Genomic DNA, 21,863 nt, shown 5'->3' on the forward strand with positions numbered 1-21,863 from the left:
AGCGCCTGTGAGGACCCCACCAGGCCTTGCCCGACAGGAGGCCTGGCCCCAAAACATGGCCTGCTGGCCTGTGGCCGCACAGGCTCCCAGAGGTAGCTTTCCTTCTGAGAAGGGGCCACGGGGTGTCTTGGGCACCACAGGACGTTGTTCTTGTGTCACTTTCCAGACTTCCAGGGAGTCAGCCCGGGCCTGCAGGTGCGTCAAGAAGAGCAGATCAGGGGCAGGACTGGAGTGGCCCCAGGCCGGCCGGGGAGCAGGGTGGCACTGCCCACCAGGCAGACCCCCAGGCACTCTTGCCGCCAGGGCCCCCAGTGTGGGGGCCGGGCCCTGCCTCATCCTGGGCCCCAAGCAGGTGTGCAGGACACATCCGCAGGTGGAGACGCTGGCACGTCTAAGCAGCCAGCAGCGCAGGCGGGCACACTCCTGCGTCACAGGCCCCACAGGTCCCCTGGGAGGTAGTGTGCCCACTGGCCCGCTGGGAAGAACCCTAGGTCCGTGCTCTGCCAGGGACACAGGCCTGCTCCAGCTCCAGGCCTTCCCAAGTATCACTCAACTACCCAGAAAGGAGGCAGAAATACAAAGACATGGGAGCAGAGGCGCTGGGGCCGGGGGCTGGCACGCGGCCCCCAGGCCTGCCCTTTCCCTCCCATGGGGCTGCAGGCAGCCTCCAGGAGCACCCCCAGAGCACAGCGCTGTCACGGCAGCCTCAGGGTGGGGTCCCAGGTGCGCGGCCTGCCTGGAGGAGCACTTCATGGGGAAGAAAATTGAAAGGGAAGTGAAGTGCGTCGGAGGCGGCCTGCTCGGGAGCCCCGCCCCTTGGAGTGGCCGGGGTGGGGGGCTTGCTGGAGCTCGGGTCCACGGCCCAGGCCCCGGGCCTGCACTCCCTGAGGCTGGGGTCGGCGCAGGGACGGACTCCTGGACATCCTTCCTCAGCTGCCCGCTCTAGGACTTGACCGCTGCGGACCACTGACTCAGGAAAATTTGAAGAAATTTTCTTTGGTTTCCACAGATTTCTGTTAATCACTTTTATAGTTAGAAACTTTTTAAAAGGCCAAGTTATGCCATGTGAATGAGCAGATTCTGATTTTTCCAGAGATGCTATAGTATTTTAAAATTCAGCAACTTAACAGGCAGCTTTAACACTACTGAGACTAATCGCCAACAGAGGACATTTGGTCCTTTCGGTCAGACTTGCTTCCAGACACACCTTTGCCGAGGAACACGTGTGCTCCCTCCACGTTCAGCCCGCCGGCATGGGAACGTTGTGCTGCATGGCAAGCAGTTCCGGGCCCAGGGGCATCTCCAAGGCCAGCGTGTCTCTGCTGTCTGGCCCCCCACATGGTCGCCGCTGTGGCACACACGTGTGGCGGCATTAAACCACACAGGAAGGCTACGCGGCGCCGGCGGGGTCTTCCGTGTTAACTTAAGGACCCATTTGAAGTTGACTGCAATTCTCCTGACAGGCTGTATGTGTGTAAGGCTGACAGTGAGCGACGTGGCTGGGGCCATCAAGGGGGGCAGCTGGGACTTTGGGTGTCGGGCTGGCGGTCAGGGAGGTCACACACGTGGACACCGGTTTTCCACTGTCAGTCAACAGATCTCAGGAGTGACCTTCTCTTATGACATCCCTGCCCCTGTGAGGCCCAGCGCTCGGCCTCCGCGCCACCTCCAGCTTCCTGGGATCCACGGGCCTGTTTCGACAGTCAATGGTCATACTGATGACGTCACCGAGGGGAAACCAGTCTTGATTCCAGAGCTGAAGTCTCCACTTGACCACATGGTCCCCCAGAGACTCTGCTAAAGATCACATTCCACACGATGAGAATAAAAATCACCTCCCAAAGGTTTTATTAATGTAGGAAACCGTGCAAAAATATAATTAAAGTTCCTGTTTGTCAACTGAACGGTCGCCTATCCATGGGTTTTCAAGAGCCAAACAGACATGAAAATGACCCCAAATTAACGCATGGACCTCAGACACATCTGTATTTATCAAGCACGTAATTCAGTTAAGAGCTGCTGATTTTCCTCCGACCCTTACAAGGTGGCAGGCTCACTGTGCCAGGCCAAGGAGCCCGGCCCCTGGGCACACAGGTGTGCGGGGCAGAAGCTCACACATGCGGGGGCGGCACACCAGGGGGTCAGCGTCCCAGCAACGGGGTGACAGAGCCCAGGCAACTGCCAGGCACTGCCACCATGCAGGCTGGGCTGGGAAAGGGCCCCATGGTGGCATTTGGGTCCATCTGCCTTCACTTCCCAGAGGATTCACACAAGAGGCTGTTTGGAGACTGAACAGATGCCCTAGGAGATGCCTCTGGTCCTCGAGTGAGGACCCTGCACCTCCCAGTTCACAGTCGCAGACATCTCTGCCCTGCCAAGCCCAACACCACCGCCAGGCAGCAAGGGGAAAAACGTGCTTATAAATACTGCCCGGGGTGCTGGGGTCCCTGGAAACACAGCACCCCGACCCCTCCCTGCAGTGGGCAGCCTGCCTGCTTGGCCCTGCAGACCCAGGGACCCACAACCATCCACACAGCCCTCTGGGCCTCCTGCCTGCCATGGGACCTCTCAGCAAAGCAGTCGGCAGGTTTAGATGAAGACACAAAATGCTTCATCTGGGGGACACTGATGCGGCCCTCTGTTGACTGAGCTCTGGAGGAAGGGGCCGCGTAAACTCATATGTGTCATTTTCCCTAGCGCTGTGCACCTGAGCACACACACGCCCCGGGAGGAGCCGGCAGGGACGTGGCCGGCGGCTGCTGCTCGCCTGCCGACCTCGAGGAGTGCACACGGTCCCGCGTCCTGCCCTGCGGCACCACCTGCTCGGGGAGGGCAGGGCCAGGGCCATGCTGCCAGGGCAGCAAGGCTGACGGGCTGCAGACAAGGGCGGGGGAGGCTGGGGCAGGATCCTGCTGGGGTCAGTGGGTGGGAAGACATTTGTGCACTGTTCCGCTTCTAAAAATCAGCTGAATTATTTGAAATCAGCTGAATTATTTGAAATCAGCCTTCCAAATTCCTTATCTGTGTCAGTTAATTTTGATGCAAAGGTGACCAGAACAAAGGCCCCCTTTATGTCCTGAAGGAAGAGGAGGGGGCTGGAGGAGCTCACTGTGGGTTCGGGAGCCCAGCAGACACTGACCCTCGCGACCCCGAGCTCTCTGGGCTCAGCCACTCTCAGCAAAGCGCCTCGGCTCCGGGCGGAACTGCGGCCAACTCACCAGCAGCCCGCTCAGCGCGGGATAAGCACTTTGACCCTCTCGTAGTCTTGCATGTCACTTCCCCGTGTGCAGGCTGCTTTGGGAAAAGACCTCATGCCTTTATTAATGAGCAAGTAAGCCAGCTCTGGGCTCAGGTGCCCAGCCCTCCTTCCGGCAGCAGGATGAAGAGTGGGGCTGTTCACACCCACCTCATCTCCACGTGCCCTGCTGTGTCCCTGCCTCTGCCTCCCCCTCACCTGGGACACTTCCCACGAGTGTGTGGGTCCTAGCCTGAAATGCAAAGGACCTAGCGGGCCAGCCTCAGGTGGTGCCTCGCAGCTGCATCCAGGCACAGAAAGCCCAGCTGGACCCGCCAGCACGACCCTGCTTGCTGCAGCCACTTGAGGGGTGGGGCCCCCCATCGGGAGCTGGCCGAATCCTCAAGGTCAAGCCAGGCTGCTGAAGGTGACATATCCGCAGAAAGGGCACTGGGGATGCCAGGTGAGGACGGCTGTGACGACCACACATACAGTGTATTAAGGGGCGCCCGAACCGTCTTCCCTGAGCACACAGGCCTCCACGGGCTCTCCCACTGGCATGGGCTCTTCAGACAAGCCGGCCCCAGGGCACGTGACCCGCACCCAACAGCAGCAGCCCTCATGACCGACGCCAGCTCTGCTCCTACGTGGAGACCAGGGCAGCTGCCCTTTCTTGTGATATTTGTTCTACGGGGAAGAAAAGGCCACTTTTGAACTTCTCAGCCTCCTTGAACATGAAGGCTGCTGGGCAGCCCTTGGCTCGTCAGCTCGGGTCTTTGGAGGGCCTTCGTCGTGTTCCTGCAGCTGCTCCATTGGGAGGAGGCCCTGGCGAGTGGAGGGGCCACTCCCAGCAGGGCAGCACGCGGGTCCCCAACACCAGGCAGGAACACCCAGCTCGGAGCCGGGCCCTCGTGAGAAGGTGGCTCTTCGTCCCACAGGGGCCTGGAATCACTGGCGGAGGCAGCCTGAGTGGCGGGGGGTCTGGCTTGCGTGTCCAGTGTCAGGCGCAGGGCGGCACCGACCAGGCGGCCGCAGGCAGGTGCCCCACGCAGAGCGCGGACTTTGGTGGGACCCCTGCACCCAGTGATTAGCTCTCCCACCACAAAATGAGGAAAGAAGTATCAGCAGAACCAACTGAGGGTGTCCACAGGCCCCCACGGAGACACTCGTCTCTGAAAGCGCTCCTTGCACAGCCTCCCTCTGGTGCAGGGAGCGTCGTGGTGCCAGCCGGCAGCCCGCAAAAACACCACACGCCCGACCAGTTACAGATGTGTATTTGTAAGGCTGCCTGGTGAGGCCTCGTCAGCTTAATTAAATGACAAAAAGGAGGAGGTTTTGGATCCAACATTGCTCATTTCTGTCACCCAAGGAGCTATGGGATGACTGAGGACCTGCCAGTCTGTCTTTGAGAAGCGATGTACCGAGGAGGACGGGTATGTGTGGTGGCACTCAGAATGGGGCATCAGGAGGACTCTCACTTTTTCCTGCTACTTCCAGAGCAGCCGCCACATGTACACACCCAGCCCGAGCCAGTGTGGGACCAGCCCTCAGAAGGCTTCCTGGGGCACGGCTGCCTGCCTCCCCCCAGGGGTGGCTCCCATGCCCGCCCAGGCAGGTGGAGGTCTCCCCTTGAAGTGGGTGCTGGCAGAGCTGCGGAGTGAGACCGGGGCCCCTGCAGCAGACCTCATCCCACCTCCAAGAGGCGGGCCCCCGTGCCAGAGCTGCCCTCGTGGCTGAGGAGGGGCCCTCCAAGGTGCACAGCTGGGACTGGGCAGGGCGCACACCCACTTTCCGGCTTGATGCCCACATGGCCAGATGCCAGCCAAGGTTTTCCACCTGCACCTTCTACTCAGTGGGGGAGTCACTCCACGGCCCTGTGGGCGCCCCCAAGACGACACAGCCTCCAAGCTCTCGAAGACTGAGTGGCACTGAGTTACTAAGTGAGACGCAGTAATGAGTTTGTGGACACGCCACGGGAGCAGGTGGCTGGGCCGCCCGAGTAGGGGCTGGTCTCGTCAGGCTGTCTCCCCTGATGGCCTGTGAAGCTGTTTCCTTTACCCTGTAACAGTCGGCACTAGGGCCCCGGAGACACAGTGTTCGCTCTGGGGTCTGCACCAGCTCACCAGCTGACCACCCACCACACAAGCCTGGCGCGTTTGCATCCCTAGGCCACCGATGGCCCCTTCGCTGATGTGAATCGCTTTCCTCGGATGAGCTTTTGCCTCGAATGTGGCCGGTGAGGACAAGGGTGCTGCCCTGCATCTGCTGCCCTGCCTGACTGAGTGTGGCGCAGGCTCCAGGCAGGCCACAGCCAAGGTGCCTACCTCCACCACGGACTTGGAATCCAGCCGGAAGTTGAAGTCACCAAAGACAAAGTAGGCCGCTTTCTCGAACCGCGGGTCAGTGATTCTGCAGGGGAGAAGGAGACAGGGTTACAGGGGGGCTCGCACGCCCTGGGCTTGCCTGCCTCTCTCCTCCGCTCCCACCATGTTTTCCACCGTCTCCACTGAGGGCACTCATACCCCCAGACTGCATGGCAACCATGGCCGACACTCTCAACACCAATGTGGGTGCCACCAAGTGTGTGTGCCGCCGGCAGGGGCCACACCACACACTCAGCAGAAAACCCCAGCCTGCACTGGGGAAGGGAAGGGCCTGGCGAGAAAGGCTCACAGCGGGAATCAGGACTGCGGCGACTAGGCCGGGGGGCAGCAGGGGAGGGCGGCCGTGGGCCCCTTGCACCAGCAGCCGCCCCGGCTTGTGGTGCGTGGCCGGGTGCACCTCGGCTTGTGGGATCACTTACCTATTGTCACATCTGGATGTTTCAAAGTCACCAAGGAAAAGGAACAGCACCTTTTCCCTAAGTTGGTGCTGCTACGCTTGAAATCTTTCCACTTATTTTAAATCAATCACGATGCACCTCATTATGATCTGCCAACTGAGGCGCACACGCGGCACATGTCTGACAGTGACGACATCAGCAGCCATGCACACACGTCGTCCTTGTAACAAGAGAGCCACGGCAGCTGCTTGGACCCCAGATCCCGCAGGCGCCCACCACGCGGAGGCAGCTCGGCGACCCAGCACCGCTCACGGCGCATAAAACGCAGGGCCAAGAAGGACTGGAAGGCAGAATGAGAGCCGCTGCTGCCCGACGGCGGGCGGGACAGGCAGGGCTGGCGACAGGCTGCGTCTGCTGCCCGGATAAACCTCCCCGATCCATGTGCCATGACGTGGCTGCGGGCGGCACTCACACAGACTGCATCCTGAAACGGGCTTTTAAAACTCAATGGTATTAGACAGGCAAAAGTCAGATTAACTCACAACCTTTAACCGTCACCAAGGAATCTGCTATGGCAGCAGGCCTTCCTGTCACCCCGGCGGTGCTGGGAGAGCCTGGACACAGCCGCTTGGTGCCGTGAGCCGCCTGCTTATCACCAACTCGGCCTTTCCAACTTGATTCACTAGCTTGAGAAACTCCTAGAAGATGGACCTAGGACAGCTCGCAGAGTGGACGAGGGCTGACTGGGCGCTGAGGGCTCCTGACTGCCCGGCAGTGCTGCCAGCCCCACGCAGGGCGCAGTGTGCGGGCTCACCAAGGCTGTGTGCAGCTTGTCTCCCGAGGGAAAAACCTCATTCTGGCTTTAATTTGCTGTTGCTGGGGTCCATCTTTTTAAACACTTACTGGAACCTGCGGCCTATCTTTTAGCTCCTTGCCCTTTTCTTTCTGAATTCCAGGAGTTGCCTGTGGGCTGTGACATGAACCTCTGAGACAGACGTGGTAAAGCTCTCCCAGCCTGTGGCTGGTCTTGCATCGTGTTTCTGCCATCTTCATTCATGCAGAAGTTTTAATTTTCTTGCAAATATGTCGATTTCCCCTTGTAACTGCTGTGTCTCCTCCTGAAGGCCTCCCGGGACCACTTCATGAACAGGTCCCCTTTCTCATCTTTAAGGCACAGTGTCTGTGGTTAGCCTTTAATCCTTCTGGAATTACAGTGTGCAGTGGGGATCTGGGTTCATCGATTTTCCCAAGTCAATCGATCCGCACCGTCGTTAAACATTCAACCCCTCTCCCTGTGTTTGCACAGCACGAAATCCCTGCGTTACACAGCTCTTCTCAGGCGAGGTCCCCTCCTGCGGGCCCATATCTGCCGCCGTTTTAATTAATTCGACTTTTTAGAGAGAAGCCCTTCTTATCAACGATTCTTTTCAAATTGTCTCTGCTCTCCTGCCTCTTGAATATTAACTGCTGCATCATCTAGGTAATTCCGTGAAAAGTGTTGTTTTCCTTTTTAATTGGAACTTTCAATTTATACATTAATTTGACAGAAAGAAAGTACTTTAATAGATTGTTATTAGTAGCATGAAATACCAGTAATTTCACTTGTTTAAAAACTGAATCTCTCCAGAGGAGCCTGCACTCAGGAAAGGAGACTCCAGGGGTGCTGGTGGGGGTGCCCTGTGGACTCAGCCCCAGGGGTCTGTAGCGGGTCCATGACTGCCGCTCCCCCCACCCACTGCCCCACACGGGACTCTGTTGGCAGGAAGCCAGCTACCTGGTCACCCTGAATACAATGGATCTTTTCCTGTGCTTCTATGTCTTCAGAAGAAGGAAAGACAGTTCAGAGAGCCTGTGCAGAGAGGAGAGCGGGAGGGTCCCCCCCCGGGAGGGTACCCCCCTCATGACACCCGGGGTGCAGGCCCCCTTCGTGAAGGCCAGGGGTCCGGCTCCCATGTGCAGAAGCTCCAGCGGGAAATGAGAGGCCGGGGAGGCACTCTGCTCTCACGGGGATGTGGGGGCCGCCTTCCAGACGCCAGCAGTCGAGGGGGCGGCCCTGAGCTTGGCCAGCCTGTTTCCGTGTGACCCACAGTGGCGTCGCCTGCAGCCCGCCCGATGCCGACTGGTTTCTGGCTGCTTCCATAGGCCGCAGGGGCTCACGAGGAGCTGGTCCCCAGGGACGCAGACAGACCAGCAAGGCACACAGGCAAGGGCAGCGCCGTCGGCCCACCCGTCCAGGCCCCCACCGTGAGGCCCCGAGGGGTCAGGGCCCTGTGGCACCATCGCCGGGTGGCCGCAGGTCGGGGACCTGTTCGCGGCTCTCAGGTGCCGTGTTGCTCCCGGGCCGGGACAGCGCCCGTGACGCTCCGCGAGGCCGGAGTCCCAGCGCACGGGACCTCATTCCACGCAGCAGGACGACTCCCTTTTCTTTCCTCCCTTTTTCTTTTCTTAAGAGAAATGAAAAGAAAGCCGAGCTCCAGCTTGGTCTCCCAGAAGGCGCAGAGCTGCCACGGCCCCTGGGCAGAAGAAGTGCTTTGTTAAATATCTGCCCGTTTTACCTTGATCATCTGTCACGTCTGTTTACTGCCGAGCACGGGGAGCACTCCCGTTCCTTTGGAGAACTCGACGTCTGAAGCGATGGAAGCCTAAAGAGAGACAGGCTAAAACTCCCTTCTCTCCATGCCCGTCTCGGTGTCGGCAACACCAAGGCCGATCCAACCTTGACACACAGTTGCAGAAATGGGGACATGCTTCTGAGAGACACAGCCGGACACACGTGTGGCACGTGTGGATGTGTCTGTACGTCAGGTGTGTGTGACCAGTTCTTAGCGTTCTTCTGTCCTATGGGCTGTAGGAGACCAGCAACAGCGTGGGTGAGGGATGGACAGAAAGCCTCAAAGACAGTCAACAGGTGCACACCAACTTTCAGCTGTTTTGTCAGGCAGCACATTCACATGAAATCTTTACGCTGAAAATCACACGGAGGCTCCATGATGGCCGAGGCAGGCACGAGTTTCCTGGAACACCTCGACGAACGTCCAGAGGTCGTGGTCCCCAAGGGGTCACACATAGTAGCGCTGGGAGGTAACAGGCCCCACAGGCCCCGAGGAAAGGACCAGAAAGCCAGGGAGGTGGGGCTGAGCCTGGGGTCCAAGCGTGTAAGAACACAGCCACGAGGGAGCTCACAAGACACCACGGAGCCATCCACGAGGCCCCACCAGGGCTTCAGGCGAGCTGGGAGCCCCGTTTACGTATCTGGCATGAAGTATCAGGCTTACTGAGTGACTGTCCCAGCCTCTGGCGGGGAGATGGACGGTGCACAGGCAGTCACAGCGGACGCCTGGGGTTTGAACTAAGGGGGCAGACAACTATCGGATGAATGGCAGAACCCATTTTGAAGGAAACTCCTTTTTTTAAAAAAGCTAAGACATTTCAGATTTAACATCTGACTAAACGAGCCCAAGAAGCTGGAGTGTAGAGGGGGAAGATGCCGCCCTCCCACTGCGTCCCTGGGAGGCCTGGGCCCTCCCTGGCACGCCGCCGCGGGCCGCTGCGCACTCAGGGACGGTGGCGGGCCCTCCTCCACAGAAAAGCGCCTGGTGGCAGGCAGGTGGCCTGTGGGGCCAGCAAAGCAATTCTGGCAGCACGTCCAGAATCCTGTGACGCCATCATGAAGACCCAAACTTGATCATATTTCTGTGGCCTGTTCCTCCTGATATAATGGCCTGAGCCCATCAATCACAACCGCCGTCTTGAAAGGCTGAGGCGAGCGCAGGGCTGTGGCGCTGGGGCAGCTGCCCGAGTGCAGGCCTGCCCTGCCAGGCGCCCACTTTTCATTCCAGTGCAGTGCCATTTGGGCCAGGAGAGAGTTGTTTAAAATTAATTACCCTGTCAGTAGCTATTATGATTAAAAAGTAGGCCCACATCAATATCATGTGCCTAATTCAGAAAGAGAATTACAAGAAGAGCCATAAAAATCAATTTTTTAGGCCTTGAAAACAGAGTCTCTTTGGGGTTTGACAGGCGATTTCATTATGTGACCAACCTTGCTGACACGTGGCACCAGAGGCTGCACGGGGGCTGCAGACTCATGTCCACTGACAACGGGTAGACATGGTGCAAAGGCCTCTTTTGAGGGGTGACATCCCTAAAGGGGGTGGACATGCAACTCGGAAATCGCCGTGTCTCTACCAGCCCACCTGGGAGCAGACAGGCCAGACTGTGCCTGCGCCGCCTGTGGGGCTGGGCAACCACCCGCCCTGCCCACGGTCACCTGGAGGGCAGACGGGCACGTGCAGAGCTCCTGGGCTCTTCCTCCCGAGTCCTGAACGTCGGAGCCGGGGGGTGAGGAGGGGGCGACGGGAGGGTGCTGGTGGAGACGTTCCTCCCCAGACAACTCCGACCAGCAAACCAGGCAACAGAGAACCGACGACAGTGGCCTACTGAGAGCTCTTTGAAGGGTTCCCTTCATCTTGAAACATCTACTTGAATGGCTTATTAATGATGTATTTTAGTTGTTTTTAAAAAAACTGATTTATTTTCTCCTTCCTGGAAATGCATGGACTTTTCCATGACTTCACTTTTTGTGGTTTTTGTGCCGAGGACCTCTGCCCCGTGGGGCTGGCAGGGGCAGGGAAGAGGGTCATGTGTGGAGATGTGGGAAAACCTGTTCAGAGAACCGAGCTGGTGCCAGGTCAGAGTGAGGCCCACGCCCCTTAGGCATTGGGTGAAGCGCCAGCATTGTGCTGAGGGGCCTCCTGACGGCTGCTGACCCACCGCTGCCTCCAGCCAGGGCACCTCCCCGTCCGCACTGCACATGGTCCAGAGCTCCTCCAGGACGCTGCTCTCAAGCCAGCAATGCTCCGAGGCCCTGGCACACACTGCTGGCCGCTAGGCAGGCTGAGGTGCCCGCCACGGCCTGGAGTGGAGCCAACAGCCGCCCAGTCACAGGCAAGCACTGCGGCACCATGAGGTCGGCCTGGGAAGCAATGGCCTCAAGGGGCCAGGCCAGCTAACGTTTTGGGTGGTAAGGCATTAGGTACATCCCACTCTCTTCCACACCCTGCCACGTTTCTGAGATGCCACCTACCTCAGCCAACCTGAGGCCTGAACTCAGCTGTAGGAATGAGGCCATAAGGCCCTGCTATGCGCTGGACTGTGTCCCCCAAATTCTGTGTCAAAGCCCTGGTGCCCCAGGGACCGTGCGGGTGAGCAGCATTCAGGAGGGAATGTGGGGAGGGGGGCCTGATCTGCAGACTGTGGCGGTTTCCACAGGGCACCCAGCGAGAGGTGCCCTCAACGTCGGTCCCACCGCCAGGCCATGAGGCAGGGAGGACTGTTTAACCCTTGTGGTGCACCGGGTGCCTGCCAGGGCCGCTCCCCGCTCAGGCCCGCGCCCTAGTTCCCCCGGCCGCATGCCGTGACGGTTGCCAGCACATATGGCTGGAGGTGGAGAGCCGGGGGCAGGTAGGTCCAGGTCCCAGGAGCACCCCGGCACTTGGCAGTCGTGTGTGACCCCCGTGCCCCTCAGACAGGCTCTCCCCGGGCAGATCCGTCTCCAGGACAGAGCTGAGCTTCCAGCCTGCAGTCACCTCCACCTCTTCTCTAAGTGGCACTGCACACTGAAGATGCCTTTTCCACCCTGAGAACTGCCTGGGTGCCACATGGGGGCGCGAAGACCCTTGGCCTCCAGGCAGCAGCGACTTTCACGTGTCCGGAGGTAAAAATGAGCCAGAATCTCAGAAAGCTGAGCGAACCCCTATGACCTTCCACAGCAGGGAACACCGGACACCAGGTTCAGCCTCAAGGGTGTGGATGTCAAGCCATGCTGTGTGCCCAGACTGGCACAGCACACGCAGTGGGCGGCAGAGACAAGCACATCCCGAGATGGTCCCAAATGTGAGCAAAGCCCCGAGGACACGGCATGAGCACCAGTGAGACTGTGGGTGAGCACAGGGTGTGGCGAGAGGGCCACGGCAGCGGCAGCCAGGCCCCGGCGTGGAGGAGGTGCAGCAGGTCACCTGTCACACGGCTGCGAGAGGGACGCCTCCAGGGGCTCACAGATGCTCACACACAAATGTGGACGTGCAAATGTGCAGAGACATAAAGGCCTGCATGCCTGCTAACACGTGATGACAGTGTGGAAGCGTGCATGCAGGGGACCGGCCTGCAGCGGAGGAAGTGTGGGCGTGAGGGGCTCCGTGTCCTGCTCTTTAACAAACAGACACCCGTGAGGCAACGTGAGCCATGCATGTGACGGAGCCGAGCGGAGGGACAGTGAGCACCCCACTGCCTGGCATACCTGTGGGCACCTGAGATCGCTTTAGTGACAAAGTGAAGGGTTATGGGCCGAACAGCATCTGAGGCGTGGCGAGCAGCGGGCTCGCGGGTTGGGCCGCAGCCAGACATCACAGGTCCCTGCCCGGCGTGTGGACTGCCAGCAGGGCTAGATCCTAGGCCTGAAGGGGGCAGAGGCAGCAAGGCCCAGCCTGCCCAGCTCTGGGATGCCACGCCGAGACGCTGGGCTCCAGGCAGACACATGACAAGGGCCACCGGCACTTCCAGGCGGCAGGACACCTGAGCGCATGTGTTCACAGCCAGCACAGAGGCCCTCTGCTCCGCAGCAGTCGGAGCAGAAGTGAAGGCTGAAAGGGAAGCTCTCTGGCTACCACGCCGAGTGGCGGAACAACTGGGACCTTTGCACCAGCGTTCCTTTGCCCAGGGACGAGGCAGCTTTTCTTTCGCTTGCTGGACAGCACGGCAAGTTCTGGGAACAGCCTACAGAGAGACACTGAGATCGGAGGGGCCTTTGAGCCGGCTGACAGCTGACAGATGACCGCCCCTTGGGGACAAAGGGAGCTGTGTGGCGGCGCGCATCACAGTGCCTCACCCTGGGAAACTAATTGCTCTGAATTGTTCGAGCAACATTATTTTTCTGGCAATCATTTCCTTTGAATGCCCAAAATGAGCATGAAACAACTCTTTTGACTGGACATAAAAGTTAAATGTCCCAATGTTGATCAAATTAACTTCAGCACTGTGACAATGGACTGTATTTGTGAGAAAATAATGGGGGACAAAGGAGCGCTTCATGCCCAGATTTCACAGTTGTAATGTAAAAGTGCTTCTGCTGGGCCAGGCCAGGCCACATTTCAAAGGGGAGATAGACGGGCCCTGTCACTTGTGGAAAAAACCTCACCTCACAGCCAAGGGCCCGGGAGACTTCGGGAAGGGTCGGACGGCCCCTCCGGAGGGCTGTGCTAGCTGAAGCCCTGCTTCTGGTTAACCCCAAACGTCCCAAAGAGCTGCACTGTGTGTCTGGGGACACTAACCCCCGGTGGTCACAGGTGCAGGTGTCCTAGATGCATGCACGGCCGTCCCTGGGGGTCCCAGCACCGGGCCTACTCCAGAGCCGGGGACTCCAGGCCCCACACAGCGGCCTCGACATCCGCCAAACCCGGCGTGCTGCTTGGCCCCCAGTCTCTGCTCACACTCTTTGTTAACCGGGCTTTTTCTTCTTCAACACTTTGTAATGAGAAATTAAGAGCAAAAATTTCATAAACTGCACACAGAGATCATTGTGTTAATAAAGACCCTGGGGAACCCGCTGGCTGCACTGCTACTTTGGAAACCCTGTTTTAGGACGTCTCAAATGGGAATCCTGTCCAGTCACACCCGGACTGGGACGGGGCTGCTGGGGGGGCTGCTGGGGGGGGCTGCTGGGGCGGGGACGGCAGCACGCCCACCCTGGGTCACCGGCTCGCGCCGGCCCGCATGGCTGGTGCTGTGCGGAGCTTAAACACCGAGGAGCTGCCACGCTGCAGACGGAGTTTGTCCCTCTGATTTTACAGCGAGTTTCCATTTGGGATGATCTTAGATTTACAGGACATCAGTTTTAACAGGGCCCCACCTCCAGCTCCTGGGAGCGGCTATAGGCCACCTTCCTCTGGCTGACGCCCCAGCACCCCAGTGGAAACAGGGCCTGTGAAGCTTCATGGGGAGATTAAGCCAGGAAACGCGGGCTGCCCTCTCTGAGCCTCTTCTGTGCCCCCGTGTCCGCGTGGGGCCGGCAGACAATATGCTCCGAGAGGCTCCCAATGTCGTGAATGGGCCGCTGTTGGTGGCGATGTCCATTCACAGGGCCAGTGCGGCATTGTCCTCCCTGTGGCTGAGCAGAATGCAGCCTGCTGGTGGCCGCCAAAAGGTTAGCAGCCCTGATGAAAGGGCAGCCGTTATTCGCCGTGCTACAGAGCCGCCCTTTGTGCCGGCGGCCTGGCCCCGCACAGCGGAGGTCCGGATCTGCGGCTGGCTGCGCGCCCCACAGAAGCAGTCCATGGGAATGCAGGGCCGCAGACAAGAGCCCCAGGCCCAGTGCTGCCTTCCCGGCAGCCGCAGAGGTGTGGCCATTTGGGGCAGTGACACATTTCAATGCCCTACTCCCCCGACAACCTGACCGCAGTCCCCAAGGCCAGCCTGCTCACGGGTCTGTCTTGGCCCCAGCTCTGAGGGAGGTCCCAGCCAGAGTCTGAGGAGCCGACACAGAGCCCAGGTCAGGCTGGGAGACCTGCACAGGGCCACGCCCTGGATGAGGCCCTTGCACCCAGGCTGTGGGCTCAGGATATAGAGGCAGGGGCTCTGCACCCAGGGCCCCAGCCACGCAGCGTTGGGGAGGCTGGCCTGTGGTCCAGGAGGGGCGCCCCTGAGTCTGGTATAACCACACCCCCTGTCCTCCTGTCCTCTCCGCCCCCTCCTAAATCAAGATTCCTGTCGCAGGCTGGGTGCTGACAGCATGGCCAGAGTGCTTCCACCCGCCTGAGTGTTCGAACCGGCTCCTCAGCACAGGAGCAGCAACATGGCACGCATGCTGGGGCCCCCAGAGCAGGTCTGGGAGAGTCCGTGGGAGAAGGAGAAAGGACAGCAGGCAAGCTGGTCGGAGATGAGGCGCCCTGGCCGAGGGTCATGGGTCAGCGTGCTGGGACCCAGCCCTGGCCCCAGTGGAGGCTGCAGGCTCAGGTTTTGGTCCAGGCCCACTCTGCGCCCCCATCCACGGAGCACTGCGCAGTCCGAGCCCAGGCCAGTGAGGAATGCCCGGCCATGTGCAGGGCTGAGGGCAGGGCACTCCACATCAGAACACGGCAGAGGATGCTCGTGGGTCCTTGGCAGGGGCCTGGCAGGTGGAGCAGAACCAGGGGCTCAAGGGGAAGGAAGCTGGCCCCAGGGCCCCGAGATGGACAGACAGCCATGGCCACTCCCTGGCTGAGGCAGCACAGGAACAAACCCATACGCTGATTCCCCGTCCAGAGCGCGTCCCTGCCAAGCCCTGGGAGAGATGTGGAACACACGTGTAGCAGGTGAGCAGTGCTCCATGCTGGCCGTGCCCAGAGCCTGGGGGAGGCTGGGTACAGGTGGAGGGGTCAAAGGCCAGTCTGCAGAGTGCCAGAAAGGCCAGTTCGTGACACAGGACCACAGCGCATTTACATGGATGCACAACTCGGGCTCTGGTGCAGGCCGCAGGGTCCTGGGGAGATCTCAGGTCATCAGGTTGATATGGGGAAGGCACCACCCACAGTGGCACTGTCCCAAGCCAAGCTGGCCACTGACATCACTTAGGTCACAGGATGCGAGGGTAGGGGACGTCAACCTGAGGACGGGGCAGGAGAAGCACTGGCGGACGGGGGCCACTAGGCTGGCAGACGCAAGGCGCCACCTGCCAGTCAAGAGGGTGCTGGTCCCAAGACCACAGGCATCCTGTTATTCAGGGTGCAGGAGCCACCTTTCCAAATGACAGCCATCAGCTCTGACCCTGTGAAAGGTCACATGAAACCATCCCGACAGACTGGGGGTGCCACGTGGTACCCAGGGCAGAGTGCAGAGAGGCCATCGGGGAGCCTGGGCAGGACACGGGCAGCTCTTGCTCTGAAGACCAGTGGCCAGAGCCAGGAGGGAGGTGGCACTCGACCAGGCTGGGCCACACTGGCCTCACTAAGCTGACCCTGCACACCCGGGGCTGCACCAAGGTGCCTAGACCTCAAGCCTACTGGCTTGAGGGCCAGTGGGTGGCCAGAGCTGGGAGGCACCACCGGGCAGCAGAACCCGAGAGCCTCCAGCCCTGCGCACATGGCCAGACGTCAGCACCCGACGCAGGCACTTCAGCTGACAGCACAGAGGACAGAGTGAGGCCATCAACTCCATGCACCTGGTGGGGACCACGTAAGTTTTTGGATAGGGGTTGGGATCTGTGTTGTGCCTCTGGTCAACCTTTGTAAGTTCTGTATTTTTGGCAAAAGGGAAAAAACAAGGAAAGTGGCTTACAAGAACAAGCTACAGTCCTGGGAAGTGTGGGGTAGGGGCGCAGCGCAGCACCTACCTGTCAAGCACGTAGCCCAGGGCCTTGTGCCGGATCCCCGAGTACACAGAGGGGCTTGTCTCCCATGCAACCAAATTGGATGCATCGTGGAAAAGATGGATGTTCACCAAGTCAAAGGTGCTGTGGGACAGAGAGAGGACACATGACAGAGGGCTGGGGCAGCGGGTCACCCGAATAGCCCTCCTGGGCTGGGCATGCCCAGCCATGCTGGGCAGCTGCTTGTTGAGGCCCCCATGACCCAGGGCAGTTGGGCACTGGGTGGTTCGCTTCACTCCCAAGAGCCCCCAAGCTCACGGCCCTAAGAAAGCTGGGGGAGGCCCAGGGGCCGTGGTCGGTGGGCCAGAACACCCCCACCAGCCATCCCATGCCATTGGCCTGTTGGCACCAGTGTAGGCTTGAGGCCTGGCAATGCTGTCAGCTATTGGAGTGAGAACCACAGTTGTCCACAGAGCCAGGACCGCTATGCCAACCTGGCAGCAGCTCCTGGGGGCAAAGGGAAAGACCACGACCTCCCAAAGCCATAGCGACTGCTTCCTGCTGTCCACCCCACGGGGCTCCTCCCACACCGTGCCACGGGGTCAAAGTGGGGGCCTGCCACTCCCTGGATTAGGTCAGAGTCGGGCTCTGCCTGGGGCTGCAGCTCTCCTGTGCTCCCCTGCGCTCTGGGGCCCTGCCCAGGATGCTCTGACACAAAGCGCCCCAGAAGGCCTGCGTGGAAACAAGGGAAGCTGGGGAACCAGCTCCCCCTGCTCCAGGCCTGCCCTGCCCGGCAGTGCTGGCCCCTCCAGGCTTGGGTGGGGGGTGGCTCTGCTGCCGGACACCCGCTGTCCTTTGAGGTCTGGGCTGTAGCAGTCCTGGCCTCACAGCACAGCTGGGAACCCAGGGGGCACTCAATCTCGGTGGGCTAGGGTTCATGCCGTCTGCCTGCCAGGCCCAGCTCATGCACCGCAGCCCCCCAGGCCCTCCCTGCAGCCTCAGCTTCAGGCCCCAGTACCCTAGGGCCTACGCGGCTCCATCTCCAGAGCCTGAGTGTGCGTTACAGGAGGGACAGTCAGCCTCTGGCATGCTGGGAAGTAGGTCAGGGGTTTCCAGAGGTTTCCTGTCCCAGCAGAAAGGGTAGGGCATATACCACCAGCCATCAGCCTGAGGCCACCCAGCTAGAGGGGCTCCAGTCAGCTGTGTGTGGACGCCTGACAGCACGTGCGGCTGGACATGTGGGTGTGGCTGCAGTGGGACCAGCAGGGGGGCTGCCAGCGGGGGCCCCGTGTGGCTCTGTGGGGTTGCTTGGAAGCCTCACGCGAGGGAAAAGGCAGTGGGGGCCCCTGGCACGTGTGCCTGGACACTGGCCTCATGGGGACTGGATGGCCGTGCCCCGTGTCGCACGGCGGCACCGAGGGCACAGTGGCAGGGCCCAGGCCAGCCAGCTCAGGGCAGGCTCCGAGGGGGTGCTGGCCACACAGCGCAAGCCCTTAATACAAAAGCAGGGGAAACATTCTGAACCCAAAGACATACCAGTCCGCGATGCACCATCTTGTCCGAACGAAGCCTTTTCTCGACCATTTGCACTGAAAAATACACAGGGCACATGTGAGCACCACAGAGGAAGGTGAAGAACAGGCGGCACGTGTCTGGAGGGACGCTCGCCGCCCATCCCTCTGCGTGGCTCTGGCGGCGAAGCGTCACACACAGAGCTCCCCGGCCTGTGCACTGGCTGTGGGGAGGCAGAGGCTTGGCGGCCACACTGTGCTCCACCCCGGACCCATGAGATGAGGCAGCCCTGGGTGGGAGCCACAGGAGGCTCCGGGACGGGCTGGAGACCCGGGCCTGCTGCTCCCTGGAGCCAGCCACCAGAGGGGCCACGGGAGCACGGGGCCTGTGCCGTGTCCTCTGAGAGCCACAGAGAGCCCCTGGCGGACAGACGTCCCCCTGTGAAGCCTATCGAGGGACGAGTCGGACCCAGAAAGTGTTTGCCGGGCTGCACTCTGCGCCGCCCTCACACCAGTCTCTACCTCACACCAGTCTCTGTCCTGGGGTCTGGGGAAGGCCAGCCCCTCGCTTGCTGTTGGTGACGTGAGGACGGGGAGTGGGGGGGCAGGCGTCATACCAGACCCACTGCCACTCAAATGCCAGCCCCGCCCTGTCCGGCGCCCAGGACTATCTTGTCCGCTGTGCTCACACCGGGCTGGGAAGGTGGGGGACACAGCTGGGTCACGCTGCCTGACACGGAGGCCACAGTCACCTGGGAGTGTGACGGTGCTGGACACTGCAGCACTGGCTCGGCTGATGCCCGTTCACGTAGCCACGCTGATCTGGGTGGCTTTGTAGCCTTTCGGAAGTGGGGCTCCGCCCAGCACCCCAGCAAATCCCAGGAGGCCCTGGGGGGCCTCCCTGCATCCCGGTCGTAAACACTGTGTCGGCAAACGGGCAGAGCGGGACAGACACCCGCTGTCCTCCGGCACCTCCCTGGGCCCTCGGCGTTCTCAGCACACATCGGTACAGGCTCCCCACCCCAGCTTCCCACGTGGGTTTCTTCCTTCTCGTCATGTCCTGAACCTTCCCTACCGTCCAGGTGTTCTGTGCTCAAGATGCACTCAGTCTGAGAACTCAGGTCTTGAATTCTGGAGAAAGCTCCCCTCTTATCTTTTCCAGTCTATCTCCCCGGTGTTTCTGGTATTTCTTTTGGTTGAATACTGGAGCTTGTCAAAGTGACCATGCTTTTTAACTGATCTTTTCTATAAAAAAATTAAAATAAAGAAGCTGACCAAACAAACATAGCCAGCTCTTGGCTACGCTCTGGGTGAGCCCCTTTACAAGCCCACCTGGGGTGAGGATTTTCTCCTTGGCTGGCCTGGCTGTTACTTCTCGTGACTGCTTTTGAGCCGCTCTTCCCCTGTTCCCTATTTTACTTAACTGCATTCTTGCTCTTGATGACTTTCATCCCTTATGAACCCCTCTGAGTGTCCTGAACGCATGCATTTCAGATCTGTCAGCTCGTTCCACACAGTTCTATGCGGAGCGAATGCGTGGCCCAGGGCTGGCTAAGACCAGAGCCAGCAGTCGGGTCCCAAGCCCAGGGCAGGTGAGAACAGCACCCCTGGCCCCGGCTGCTGGGTGAGGGGAGGCCCCCAGCTCAGCTGCAGCAGCCTGTGCCAAGGGGCTGCAGTGCCCACTGGGGCTGCATGCCCGATGCCCGGGAGCCTGTCGTGGGCTCTGCCGCTGCTCCTTTATGGGCCAGGACACTGAGGCTTGGGAGTCAAGAACCGCACTGAAGCCACACGGCGCATGTACAGCAGAACCCGACACAGGCTGTGGTCACTGGGCCCCAGAGCCTGACTCCTCCTGCCCCCAGCAGCACAGCAGGGCCAGGCCAGGAGTGGGGCTGCAGACAGACCCATCCTTCCAGGGGAGGAGGCAGTGACGTTTCTTCAGAGGAGGACAGCCACGTGGCCTAAGGGGGAGCAAGGTCTCGCATGCCCCGCAGGCCCCTCAGGAGAACCAGCCATGCACCTTCTAACCCACGATGCTTCCTGTGGAGAGTGGGAGATGCCGGTGACCCTGCAGGGGCAAGCGTCCGGAAACCACAGGCCACAGCACCGCACAGCCCTCACACTGGCCGACAGCCAGGGCAGGACGTCTGGGGAAGGCCTGGGTGAGCTGGGGTGTGAGCTGGGCCCTAGCAAGATCCTACACAGAAACCCCGGATGGCCAGCACCAACACGCAGAGAGCACCAGGCAAGAGGCAGGACACAGGTGCCCTCCGTGGGCACCCAGAGCCCGTCGTCTCCTCTCTGGGCCATACTGAGCACCTGAGGATGCCATCTGGAGCAGGACCAGCTTCCTTGGAGCACGACATGCTACGAGGCAGTGGGTGCGCTGGGCAGCACGGGGCTTCCCATCAGGGTATGTGGACCCAGCAGTGACGTGGCAGGCTGTCCTCACCAGCAAGCGGAGAGGCCCTGCACCGAGCGGCCTGAGCCGCTGCTGCCCACCCCCAGCTGGGACGTGAGCTCTGCAAAGCCTGCAGGGCTGGAGGCCGTGGCCTCGGCTGTGCCACGGCACCCGTCCCAGGCAGCCTGCATCACTACGGCTGGTCCTGAAGCCTGCACACCACCCATGGGCCCTTCCTTTGGCAAAACAGGTCACCGGAGGGGAGGCATTTCTCAGTAATCCACTGGCAAACCCAGCTCTCCGGGCCTCCCCGTGGTTCCTCCCTGTTGGCCCTGCTCACCAGACACCAGCCTGTGCACAGAGCCCTGCCTGGCACCTCCTGCACCTCCGCAAGCCCAGTGTCCCATCTGGGTGCCACCTCAGCCCCTCCGAGGAGCCGGAGCAGCCGCCCCCTGTGACACTCAGCTTTCCTCGCGCACCATCACGGCCGGCTGTGGGCGGCGCTGCTCCTCCCCCCAGAGCGCCGGTGAACACGTGCAGAACCACAGAGACGGCCCGGGGCACCTGGAGGGCCATGTGCCACAGCGAGGAGCAGCCGTGCACGCCAGGCCCCCACCCACCCGGCTCCCAGAGGGCTTTTCCGCAAGCAGTGTGGCCAGAACGTACACCTTCACGTACAGAATCCTGAGCCCCGCCTCCCAGCTCAGAGGGGCCACAGGGAACCCACGTAAAACCTGCGTGTGTTTCCACATGGAGTTTAATATAACCACCAATAATTTTACAACCATGAAAAATGGAAGGCATTTGTGAATTTAATTAACCAAAAGGTAATTATTGGTCCTCTCAGTTTTCAATCTTTTGCGTTGACCAAGGTGTTGTGTGTGCACAACATGTGTGTGTGTGTGTGTGTGTGTATCTTGTCTTTTTAGACTTAAATTTTCATGATGGGTCATTGTTTTCAACATTGTTAATAGTATGAATACACAAAACAAAAGATACTATGTTACTTTTCTGTATAACAGATTCGTACTAATTTTATAATTCTAACTAGATTCAATATTTCTAACTGAACTGTCAGCAAATTTAACAGTACAATGTTGTAATACCCAAATACCTTGATTGAAATACTTGTGGACAATTTAGTCCTTCTGAGTTAAGTTCCACACTGTGGTGACAAGCATGTTTACATGCATTTCCAAACAATCTCACAGAAGGAAGTGGGGCTACAGCCGGCAGCATGCTGGCATGTCACAGCCACGGCTCCGGCTGTGGCCACCTGTCCTTGGGTGCAGCTGGGATGCTTGGTGTGTCCTGCAGAACAGCCACCATGGGTCCAGAAGGGTCACAGCCAGCATTGCCACATTCCCAGAGCAGGAATCAGGGCCAAAGACCTTCCTGTGCCCAAGATGCCAGCTCTTGGAGAAGGCACAGGACTTGCCTAATTCCTGGGCCCGGCCACTTCCCTATGACGGCTGATTGGAGCCCTCAGGGATCGCGGCCCCAGCACACAAGGTGGGAAGGGCAGTGAGCGCACCAGTCACCAGAGGACGCAGGGCTTTCCCATGGGGGGTTCCAGCCCCGCCCAGGCCACCCAC

At 59.9% G+C, this 21,863-nt stretch overlaps 1 protein-coding gene across 3 annotated transcripts in view; it reads right to left on the reverse strand.

Moving 5' to 3' along the window:
• The window catches only part of INPP5A (inositol polyphosphate-5-phosphatase A), a 176,150-nt gene that overhangs the window by 34,075 nt on the left and 120,212 nt on the right, over nt 1–21,863 (reverse strand). For all 3 annotated transcript variants that reach the window (XM_017659853.3, XM_073240094.1, XM_073240095.1), the window contains exons 7-9: nt 17,893–17,945; nt 16,381–16,500; nt 5,560–5,644 (exon numbers count right to left, since the gene is read on the reverse strand). In XM_017659853.3, coding sequence (XP_017515342.1) covers nt 5,560–5,644; nt 16,381–16,500; nt 17,893–17,945 — 258 coding nt within the window. The remainder of the gene's footprint in view (nt 1–5,559; nt 5,645–16,380; nt 16,501–17,892; nt 17,946–21,863) is intronic.

This window comes from Manis javanica, chromosome 7 (assembly GCF_040802235.1).
Source record: "Manis javanica isolate MJ-LG chromosome 7, MJ_LKY, whole genome shotgun sequence".
Taxonomy (NCBI): Eukaryota; Metazoa; Chordata; class Mammalia; order Pholidota; family Manidae; genus Manis; species Manis javanica.